General features: G+C 38.4%; 1 protein-coding gene across 4 annotated transcripts in view; it reads right to left on the bottom strand.

The window, feature by feature from the left end:
- The window catches only part of TRPM3 (transient receptor potential cation channel subfamily M member 3), a 382,389-nt gene that overhangs the window by 16,337 nt on the left and 353,879 nt on the right, over window positions 1–12,173 (bottom strand). For all 4 annotated transcript variants that reach the window (XM_090130625.1, XM_090130627.1, XM_090130626.1 and 1 more), the window contains one exon: window positions 7,653–7,827. In XM_090130625.1, the coding sequence (XP_089986751.1) occupies window positions 7,653–7,827 (175 nt within the window). The remainder of the gene's footprint in view (window positions 1–7,652; window positions 7,828–12,173) is intronic.

The following is a 12,173-nucleotide window of genomic DNA, read 5'->3' as shown; positions in this document are numbered from 1 at the left end:
CTTCACTGTACCAGGTAAAGGGACATATAGCAGATGAGTTGCCACCTGTTTCTTCCAGATGTTTTGGAACCAAAAAGACCTCCTTATTAGTGTTTTTGAACAGAACCAAAGAGGAAGAAAACATCGTGAAATGCTTTTCTTTTCTTCTTTTTGTTTGTTTGCCTTTGTGATCTTATGGAAGATCTGCATAGCTACATTTGGAAGTGTGGGTTCAGCATATCATCTCCTAGCTTTATGCTGCCCTGATGGTCCTTTGTACTTTTTTAATTAGCTCTTCAAGAAAAAAATCAGAGAAGCAGTTTACACATACAGCCACCTTAGTTGAATTTGTTCAGTGCTGTGGCTACCTCCCCCTTGTCCATTTCCCTGTGACTTAATGGACAACAAACCTTGCAAATGCTGTATGTTTTGTGAAATCTAATACCACGTCAAAACATCTACGATACCCACTATCAAATATTTTAATTCTGTGCTTTCTGCTCTGCTCCAAGCAGCGGCTTCAAGACAGGGAAATTCTAGAGAGTCCTGCGGGGGGCTACAAAGGTGATGAGGTGCCTGAAGCATCTTTTATGAGGAAAGTCTGAATAACTTGCATCTGTTGTCTTGCAGGAAAGAAGACTGAGGGGGGATCTTATCAATGCTTTTACATATCTAAATGGTGGACGTCACATGGATGGAGCCAGGCTCTTTTCAGTGCTGCTCAGCAACAGGGCATGACACACACAGGAAGTTCCACAGAAATATGAAGAAGAACTTCTTTACTATGAGTGTGACAGAGCACTGAAACAGGCTGCCCAGAAAGGCTGTGGGGTCTCCTCTGCAGGTGTTCAAAACCCACCTGGATGCTTTCCTGTGCCACCTGCTTTAGAGAACCTGCTTTAGTAGGGGGTTGGACACAATGACCTCTAGAGGTCCCTTTCAAGCCCTGTAATTCTGTTAATTCATTTAGACATACAGAATACTGCTAGATTTCTTCAGCCTTCATCCAACAGAAGTTGGGATAATCAGCACAGTATTGGCACTCAACGTGAGGCACTTCTTTTTATGTGGAAACATTAACTCACATGCTGATTCAGAGCTACAAAGGCCAACACGATACAGTAATACAGTACCAAAACCTGTCATGATTTCATCAGGAATGCTGCAATCACTTTAGAAGTTGATGAAACCCGTTGTCTTTTCGTCTGCTCAATCAGAGAACAAATAATGTCTTTTGTAGTGATGAGAGAAAATTCTGAAAAGCATATTTTAAATTTTAGATCAAAGATATAAAAAACCTCAGCCTAATGTCTAGATATATTTTATTATTCCGAATTTCTATTTAAAAAAAAAAAAAAAAGATTTTCATCTATAAAACTCTCTCTCGACAGCTATTAAGACAGAAATGATTTCTCCAAATTTATCAGCCTACACTAGGGTATTTAGAATGCCACTGATACATAGTGATGGCCACAATAGACTCTCAACACAGACAAGCCTCCTTCCTCTTTTCTGTACACTGATCAGTGTTTGTGCTGTGAGTTTGTAATATTTTTCTCTCTTGTCAGTTCTGTTGGAGAAAGTTATAATAGCAAATACTAATCTTGTGCCTTACTTCATGGAGATCTGATCCAACACTCAATCTTCAAATCTTAGCTGCATAAGAAAACATGTGATGTGTGTCCAAAATACTGAAGCTTATGTTCTAATGCATATGACTGAAATGAACATCTTATTCCGTCTTTATATTACAACATTAATTTTAAAGGACAGTTTTCCCATTAAAGAGACTATTAAAAATATTCCCAAAAAACAAGAAACAGAAGTTTCTCTCTTTGTTAGGGAAAGAACCTGGCAGGTGGCAAAAAGTAGCAATGATATTCTTTTTTGATAATGCAGATGCTTGTTTACATTTAAGAAATTAGAATTCCGCTTGATGAGTTTAATTGTATTTTGAGAATGCAGGATTTTTTATAGTATGTGCTATAACATACTCTGATGACAAGCCTTTTCAAAGAACAGTTTTAACATGTATGGAAATATATTCCTATCTTTTTACATTACAGTCTTGCTCTAGCAAAAATAGGTAGAGCACTTAACTCTGGTAAAATGCTTTATTAAATGAAACTCAGCTAGCATAACTACATGTATGCTCCAGGTAACTGAAAACTCCAGGCAGACTGATACCTAAAGGGCACTGGATGTAGTAGGCCATTATGCTCTGATGTCAGGCTTTAAAAAATGATAACTGGTTGGAATTTTAATTTAAATTCCATGTGTTAGATTCACTCAGCTTTCAAATACTGCACCCTGACATCTGTGGTTTTACATAATTTTTATATCTTTTGTTTCCCGTTTACAGTCTGCCCCTATGCTTATTTTTCCTTCCTGACTCCTCTTTACAGTTTCCTGTGTGGGCCCTTCCTGCTGCATACCTAACCCTTCCTCTTTCCTGGCCAGCAAATTGGTGCAAAGCAAAAAACAGCGGCCCATGTATCTATGTGCTTCAGACTACAGAAATAGCAAAGCTTGGGAAGGATTTGTTTCCCTGGTGTAATCACTTTCACCACATGGGCACTGATCACTTTTACTGTGCGTTGGGTGGAGGGCTTGAGCAACAACACTTGCAAATTTTTGTGGCATGACTCTTTCCCCAGCTGCAGCCTTCTGAGGTGGTAGTGGTAAATAATGGAGAGAGGAAAATGTGTAGCTGAACAGTTCTTTTACCAAATAATGTTTTACTTTTGATGGAAACTTTTCATGTAAAAATGGATGCCACTTTCACAGTAGAATTTCATTTGAAATCATGGAAACTTCTGAGTGGGTTAATATGATCACAATTCTTAAGAATATGGAAACCAATAAGTGGAAATAACAAATTAATCCCCACCATTTTTTTAAATTATTATTATTACTTTTTTAAAATAAGCCTGGGCATTCTAAGTGTGCTTTCATAATCCTTCCAATTTTGATTTGCACAAACCCAAAGGATAAGAATGCATTTTATATTTTTTTATTCAAAATAAAACAGTACCAAAACCTGTCATGATTTCACTTACTAGCTTGCCAAGTCAGTAAATGCTGAAAAAAGGCTAAGTGAGCTGCCCAAGTTTCTCTTGTTCTTTACTGGCAGAACTCTGAACTCTGGGAACTCTGAATTTCATATAATTACTCTCTTTGTCTGTATCCAGGGAACTGTAAAGTGTCTCATTATTTCAAGAAAGTCACTTTAACTATGGCACTGTGACCTTAATAATTACTCCTTGCTTTCAGCCACATTGTAATGACACAAAAACATCTCTCCAATCGCATGGTATTTTGATTATTATGTATAGTAAACCTCTTTACTCTTCTTGTTCTCTCTAGTGCTTTCTCCCTCCTCCTCCCTGCATCGAAACATCCAAACAAATGGAATCTCAGAGGAGTGCTAGGAAGGAGAAGACTGCTGCAGCTCAGGCCAGAGAGACTCTCAAAACTGTGTGTAGGCTGTACAAAATATTATCCTCTGCCTTTGTATAACAAAGCTAAAAATACTGCCTGTGCTTCAGAGTTGCAACACAGATGAAAAAAAAAAAAAAAGGCATGATTTATTCTGCTTGTGCAAAGCTGCTTTGATACTTCTAATTCTAGAATGATCCATGTAAATGACAACTCTTACACAAATCTCCTGTAGAGAGAAACAAAGGATGAAACCTTTAAGACTGTATAGAATTTAGTATAAAATTCTCATTTATGCCAAGAAACCTTTGAGAACTGAAATAAATTCTAGAAGGCTATGAAATATAAGGAATTTAAATAAAATTCTTTCATATTAATTATATTTTCCTTTTAAGTTCAAGAACAGTTGAAACCTATGCATGATAACCCGTTTTTCATATTTTACTAAAACAATGGCATTCTGGTTATTTGGCATTGCTCCAACATAAGCAAGAAAGAAAGGGAAGCCCCATCTTCTCTTTAAGTACATGGGATTTTTCAACGAGGCACACAGGACAAACACAAGGCAGATTGATCCTCAGATTCCAGATGGCACTTGAAATGCTGTCAACTGGAAAGAAAATCCAGATGCAAATCTGACATGTGAGACAACAGGCACATCTGAAGAAGAACTCAAACCCCCCAAGAGAGAAAAATCTAACCCAAATCCATGCTGTCTAACAGCACACTTAGTGGCTACATGTTCTGAATACAGGAAAATGTGCAGTCTACTGCTGATTTTCTCCAGGTGACCCCCATTTCCCATGTTGCCATTTCTGTCATCTATCTACATTTTCTACCAAGCAAACTCATTCCCTGGAATAATCTTTTCCTCTTCAGCATTTCTATGTAGGATTCTATTATTCTGCACGGGCAGATAGCTCGACAAAGTGAAAACAGAGTCCTCTGCATGTGACAACAATGTCCAGAAGTTTTTGGTTACTACTGACAGCAAAATGACGAAGTGATGCAAACCGAGGGTGAGATTTAACATCCTTTATGGGTTTTCTTCTGCACAGATGTTCACAAAATCATCTGGGTCCCATGGGGCAGCACAGTGCCTCACTAAGAAAGACAGCCTAAAAGTGACACAATCCCACAAATCCAGAAGCCATAACCAGTTCCTGATTCAGACCCCTCTCCAATCCTGAACTAAGGCAGCTGTGATGAACTTTCAGTCTGAGAGGAAACTACTTTGACAATGGTTCTACTTTTTTGCTGTTGAATTTGCCGAAAAAAAAAAGAGTTGAGTTCTAAACTTATTATTTTTTAATATGTCTGGTTGATAGTCAGGAGTCTGTAGGAATATTGTGCTTGTGTACACCACTGATAATAAACCATACCACTGAATAGCACACTCATACTCCCAGAAGTGAGGATGTAATTCTGTCCTCACTTTTGAGTTGAAGGTGGGATCACATGCTGACAAGACACTAATGCACACTTCAATTAACATATGCATTTTAAGTATGAAATGCATACAGACAGAATGGGTAAAACATGTAATTGTACAAGAAATGCATTACTTTAGAGAGAAATTCAGTTAATGTTTTAACAATGTAGCATTCAGATAAAGATCAGACCAGACACAGTGAATGGACAGGCTTCCAGCTGATGAAATGTACTGAGACATTGCATCTGGTCAGCCTTAATGGCATGCTTCACAAAACAACAGAATGTGAAAGAAAAGAAAATGAAGTCAGAAATTTTACAGAAACATACTGTTTTTTTTTTTTTTTTTTTGTACATTTCTCAGAAAGATTGGGATAATCTCCAGGACCATGGTTTAAAAGTATATGCACTTCCAAGATTAGCATGTTTGCTGAATCCCAGACTTGCAAATAATGCTTCAATATTAAGCACAAAAATATAGAGAATATCACAAACAAAACCCTTTTTAGATTTGCTATAGCAGCAAGAACGATAATAATCTGCTTCAAGCTATACATTCAAGTGTAGTTTAGATGCAGCATAACAATTTTTATCTTACTTGAGAAAGTACAAACTCTGTAGTACTCTAATGTGAACACAGTGGCTGATTTAGCTTAGAACAACTTGGAAAAATGATAACAATAAATTTCCAAACAGTGAAAAAAATGGAACCATTCTAATAAAACTTTTTGTGTGCCAATCAGGTAGTTTTGATTGAGTAACTAACATCACTAGCATTTGCTCTTGCTCCCAGTCTATTCCAGTGGTATAATTTCTTGAGACAATCAAGCCTCAGATAGACATGACATATTGCACATAATTTTGCTGAAAGAGTGGCAGATTCTAATTCCCTGCATCATCTGTCTCTCAGGAAGGAGGAACTAGGTGCTGCTTTTCATTCTGGCATCACCACTTTCACTGCAACTCCTAGTTTCCTTGACAAAGACATAAGAACAGCACACCTACACTTACAGCTGGGGTTGAAACCATTGAGAATTTTGCTCTCCCTAAGCCTCAGAAGTAATTATCTCACATCTTTTCCCAAGGTTTAAATGTTGTGCTTCTGAATAACATACAAGACCACCCCTAAATTCTCATGCAAGGGTATGGAGCCTGCCACCCTCTATTTATAATTAAAAAACGCACTTCATTCAAAGACACTTTAGTTTCTTAGGCTTTGGGGTTCTAAACTACAATCAGCACTTCATTAAAAAAATACCAAGAACTGCTTATTCAGCCAATTGCCATGTCTATTGCACTATGGTAGTTACTTAGTACAACATCAATAAATGGCCGCTTGTAGAGGGACAGAATTCTGCTTGTGCATTGGATAAACCCTTACTTCTGTCTTATGCCTTTGGCACAGGCTGAAGTTTTAAGCCCCCAACTATTATATCTTTGGAATGAAATGAATTTTTGCAAAGAAAAAAAAAACGGAGAAGGGACAAAAATGAGGGGATTAGGTGAGAAGCTAAACTTGGGGAGAAGTCATGTGATTTTAGGTATTTTTATGCTACTGTTCATGTCTTGCTGCCTCTGAGAACAAAGTGTTGAAGTAATCATAAAAAAGAGGCATCATTTGCATCCACAGTAATGATTCTGTGCTATCCATACAAAATACATTAACATGGAACTGCTGAAATATCAGACATGATATGTACACCTCTGTCCATCTTGAACTGAATAATCTTGGGTAACTCATGGTGGTACAGGTATGTTTATTACATTAACCAGTTTGGAAAAAATCAGCAACTTTTTCCATTCGAGCTTTGTCAATACTGAACAGAAGATAAATTAAGAAAACACTGCACTTTTCTAGGACAGTGCATAAGAGAAAAACAAATAACTTAAATAGTGTTTTAATGGCTGCCATTTGCTGCTGGTAGACATACTTCTAAATGCTGTGAGATTTACACACACTTAGGTGGAAATGATGGACATCAGTTACATGTTGGTATTTGTTAGTGATAGAATGTGACACTTTTGTTCCATTTGTCATCTACTGCCTCATTTCTCATGACCACCCCCTCTCCTTTGGCATAATGCACTGGGCGGCACCAGCAGGTTTGTTTCAGATAGAAAACTGGCATTTTACTGATCACCAGCCAAATGAATCCTGAGAAGACAGCACATGAAATATTGGCATTTGTTCTGTTTGCATTGATGTGAGCACACTCTTGCCCTCCAGTAAGTAGGTAAAGCAAAATAATGTATCTACTCTCCCCAGAGAGTTGTATTACTCAGTTTAGCATTAGGGTGGTGGCAGTGAGTAGGTAACAGGGAAAAGAAAACACAGCGGATTAGTTCTTGTGAGGTGCAGGAACTGAAGATCTAATCTTGTATATTAGATTTGATGCTCAGTATGAAGTTAGGTAAGAAGTATTTAGGCCTAAAATCAAACAAATGGATGAGAAGAAATGAAAAGACATTTTATGTCTCAAATACATCAAAGAATTCATCACAGATATCTGGGAGGGTATCCCCACTATCCAACAGGTAAAAAGGAAACATTTAAAATGTTATCTATTTGCAATATAATTTAGCATTACAAATTTTTGTTTAAATAATTGCAGAGTGATGACAGCAGTAGGTTCTATAATTGGCACTCCAGTATTAGCTGTAAAAATATTTTGTGACAGTTCTCTGTGATCAAGGGTCCTCTATCCTGAGCCATTTATTGAGCACATACACATAATCTAGTAGGGCATCATCTGATCAAAGTTGGATACCTGACTTTGGTGTATGAGAATCATAAACTTGCTTACGGTCTATCTGGTCTGCAAACACTTCCCCATAGATCATCCAATAAGGCATGTAAAAAATGTTTTTTGCCAGCTTCCATGAAGGCTCCTCATTGGGGAAGAGAATAGCTTGTCTTGCAACACCGAAGCTCATCAGAACCACCAACATGATGATGACAAAATACATCATATCTATCATCTGAATGTCATGAGAGGAAAAGAGAGAAAGAGAGAGAAGGGACAAGAGTTGAATGTATTTGTCCATATTTCCATTACGTGCTGAAAAAAAAAAGTTTAAACATTAAAAATAGAATTTTCAAAAACAATTTCTTCTCAGTGTTACACACAGCATTTCATTTTCAAAGAAGGAAAATGGTATTCTTGTGTCCTTGGTTTTGCCCACTGTTGCTTTTATGAGCAGTTTAAATGATATGAATAGACTTGAAAACACGAACTACCATCTGGTCACATCAGTTGCCTCAACAATAAATAATACAGATTCACTGGCATCAATAGCCTGGTCAGAGTAAGGTTTGCAAGTTGATGTATTGTTTATAAGTGCCTACTAACAACTGTGCTAAAACAAAAGGGCTGAAATGGCTTATCTTATTTGCTGGTACTCATTCTCTTGGTGCAAAGGAAGGAAGCCTCATCTAACATAAGGAGTAACAGGTGGCAGAACAGCCCGTTATGGCAACATAAGGGACACTACAGTGGTAACCAGTGAGAAAGGAAAGCTACAGGCTGGATGAGAAGCCAGCCTGGTGATGGGGACTGACAAATGCCATATTACCAAAAAAAAAAAAAAAAAAAAAATTGCAGCTAACACAGACACTCAGACCTATTTTTCTGCATAGCTGAATACCTCATTAGCATATGCACAATTTTAATTAGTGCCAACAAAAAGTGTCTACCCATTCAAAATGTTCCTGGAAAAAGTGGGACATCAGTCCTAGGAGGTTCTGAGTGGAAGCTGAAGATTAGAAAAGCAGCTGTGCTGGCAGTATTAGTAAGGCCCTCCAGAGAGTGGAGCAAAGTGAGAGCCCTGGGCATCAAACAGGTACAGCATAGATAGGACCTACTGATTGTGAAAAAAATGTGAATCCTGTATGGCCTCTGCTAAGCTCCCTCAAGAATTTGTAGTTACATACTCAGTTACAGGCCTTTATTTATAACAGAATTATGACAGAGCCTTTTTTCACAGTTGTGGAAGTAACTTTTGTCTCCAACCAAAGTTCAACCCAAAGGGCTCTAAGCCTTCTGAATCTTAAACCCTTCAGCCTGCATTCTCTGGCACAGCTGCATTCAGAGTGCCTTGCAGGGCAGGCAGGTGTGCAACCCATGTGCATCTCAAGCGGCGGTGGCCTGACGGCCCCATGCTGGGCCTGCTGCAGCTTGAGAGCAGGCTGGCTCATTTCATCTGGCGGATGAGGTGGGGGACTCTTTCAGCAGATGGATCTGCCACTGTTGTGGGGGTACTTCAGCTCTGAAGTACAGAGAGGGAGACAGGAGGTTGAAGAAACACTGGGAAACTGCCCAATAGAGAAAACAGAGGAGTAAACAGGAAGGGATATTCTCATATTAAGAGAGAGACTGGAGAGAAAGAGACCTGCAGGACAGGGTCCTGCTGGGAGAACCTTAAGAAGCCAGAAAGAAGGAACTGGGGAAGGTGAGAAGAAGCAGGGAAAAATGAAAATATAGAGGTACTTAAAAAAGTGCAGGAAAGAAAGACGGAAAAAAACCCCACAAAACCCAACTAGGGAGATGGGAGAGGAAAACAAATGCCTTAAAGAAATATGAATCATATACATTTCTATGTTATTCAGGGCATTCATCTTTCAAGAAAACCTGATTGCAGAGGAATTCCAGATGATTTTATCTCAGACAGCAACCTGAAATGGGAAGCTGCATAATTACACTTAGTTCTTACTGTCTTCAGCAAAGAAATATAGTGATGAAACCTTTATCCTCCCTTCTTCTCTGATGCTTTCAGGATGAAATATATGATGTAATATGATTTAATAAACGTAACAATTATTTGCTGGAAATTTAAGAAAATTTCTTACATGCTTCCAAAGTTTTTGAGAAGGAATCACGCAGGTTTGAACTCACATTGCAAGACATTCAATTTCCAATGTTACTCTCTTTTCAAGCACTTCATTATCTTTTCCCCTCCTTCAGTGCATTCTCTCTCAAAAACTTCACTATCTCAAAATCTGGTAAGTTAGATATTTGAGTTTCCACTGACTGTAACGGACAGTGTGTAAAGCCCTTTGGCCTGCAGGGTCAAATTACAATTGCTGTTTTAACAAGGCAGTGCTCTTTTCAGTCATTTTGTAGAAAATTCTAGTCACTTATTTTAAAAAATGATAAAGTAAAGTGTTCAGTGTAGTTTTATTAACAAGTTGACTCTAATTCTCCTTTTTAAAAAAATCTTTAATTTTTTTTTTAAATTTTTTCCGAGAAAAAAGTAGGCATTCCCACACAGGAAGAAAAGTGATATACTTCTGACTCTCTTGGCATGCCACAGTGGTTACATTTCATTCCCAAATAGAAGTGAAGTAAATATACTGTTGTGCAGAGATTAGAAGAGCTCAGTACAATAAGCACATTCTGCAGCTGAAATTAGTTGACAATAATAAACTTGTCCATTAGCTTTCTCCTCTTCTCTCCATCTTTACTTCTAAACCTCTCAAGCCCATTTGTGCATATTTGTTCATAAGGCCCAGAGGCAAAACCTTTTACAGATGCTGTATTGGGTGCAATGGAGAGGCAGGTGAAGGGAAAGTTGCTGAACACTGGAAAGATGGAAGGAGTCATCTGTTCTCTCCTGAGTCTAAAATTTGTTCAAACAGAAGGCCAGCATACAAGCTCAGTCTGTGGATTGCATTAAGTATAGTTTGCAGAGGAGCTCAATAGCTGTGATAGGCTTATTCCGAAGAAATATGTAGAAATTGATTGTATCCACAGTACTTGCAAGATGATGAAAAAGAAAGAACCCAAGGAGGTAGATGGGCATGTGATTTAAAAATAGGCAGTGCAGCAGGGAGTGAGCAGGTGCAACTCCCAGGGAAGTCTGTGCATGTTATAAATGGGTTGGCCATTGCACAGGGGAATAAGATGGCCAGAAAACAGATGTGAGGGGCAAATTTATGTAACTCAAACCAGCTGGGCACTGCATGTGTGGGCAAAGTAGATGTGTCAGAGTTGCTGAGTGCATGGAAAATTGGATGAGGCATGGAAATCAAATAACAGGAAGGCATAAAATGAAACAACTTCCCTCCTTTACAAATGCCCACACCTTCCCGGTATTCTGGTAGCTGAATTCAAAACCCTCTGTGTGGGTATCCAAACCTACAGGGGCTAATGATTTTCCTACATTTGTTTTCCAGTGAAAGTGGAGCAAAGCTTAATTCATGTGAGAATGACAAAGGGATGGAAATTATTTTATTTTGCTGTTTTCAAGCATTTCCCTTCTGTGTTGGCCATGGGAGAAAAAAAGCCACTGTTATACTACTGGGAAAGCTGGGCTCCTATCAGCCCTCCATAATTTTGACTGTTGGAAGTTGTTATCCACGGCCAATCTGCTTAATATTGAATTGGTTTTTGAATGGCCTTTGCTACCACCACAGCTCTGAAACTTTTGGTCATGGCATTTGTGAAAATTACTGCACAACAGAAGGATAGATGTTTTTTCAGGAGTTTTATACATGGTGTGTTGTGTAATTCCTAATGACCACCATATTCTCCGATGAAGACACGTGGTACAACTGGGACAGGAAAGAAACAAACAATAATGCAGTAATTCCCCTGTGGCTTTGGTCTTTTCACTTGTCCTGCTGTCCTTTTCCAGTAATACACGGCAAGAACTCTGGAGTGTTTTCTCTGCTGTACTCTGGAGCTCTGCAAAGCCTCTCCCATCAACAAATACCTGTTGGCTTCACTGAAGGAAGGTGGAAAACTTAAAATCATGTTCATGGCAAACAAGCACTGGGCTTGCTGTGACCAATATAATACTTATGAGAAACTGTAGCCCGTGCATCCACATACATTCCTCTTTCCTATGACAATAAGTAGAGTGGCTGAACCTTTATTTTATAGGTTGAATTAAAACAAATGCAACATAGGTCCTATTTGAACTTACTGATTGTTTTCCACATATCAGAAAACAGTAATATTTATATTTAAGACGTTTAATATTCAATTTGCTTGTTTTTACTGAATGCTGATCTCAAGGATTATTACATCCTGCTTTTTAAAACTAAATCTTAAACCTCAGAATGCATGAGGCAGCTATGATTAACACAGCAAAGCTGGCTAACTGTACATAAAACACAAACATGTATGAGGGCTACTCTGGAAGTAATGCCTCTTGTTTATTATGTTGGCTTAAAACATCAGAGGTGGATGTTGGCGATACAGCAGTAGAGGCTGAACCTTCCTGCCAACATTCCATGTTGCTGGGTGGCAGATGGAAGCAGAGGGGCAGTGTGACAAAATGGCATCTGATATGGAAGTGTGGATGAAGCAAAGGTGTGACTGAAT

Source organism: Phasianus colchicus, chromosome Z (genome assembly GCF_987193195.1).
Source record: "Phasianus colchicus chromosome Z, bPhaCol1.hap1.1, whole genome shotgun sequence".
NCBI classification, from domain to species: Eukaryota; Metazoa; Chordata; class Aves; order Galliformes; family Phasianidae; genus Phasianus; species Phasianus colchicus.
The sequence above is the reverse complement of the archived record's forward strand: the minus strand, read 5'-3'. Positions and strand labels throughout refer to the sequence as shown.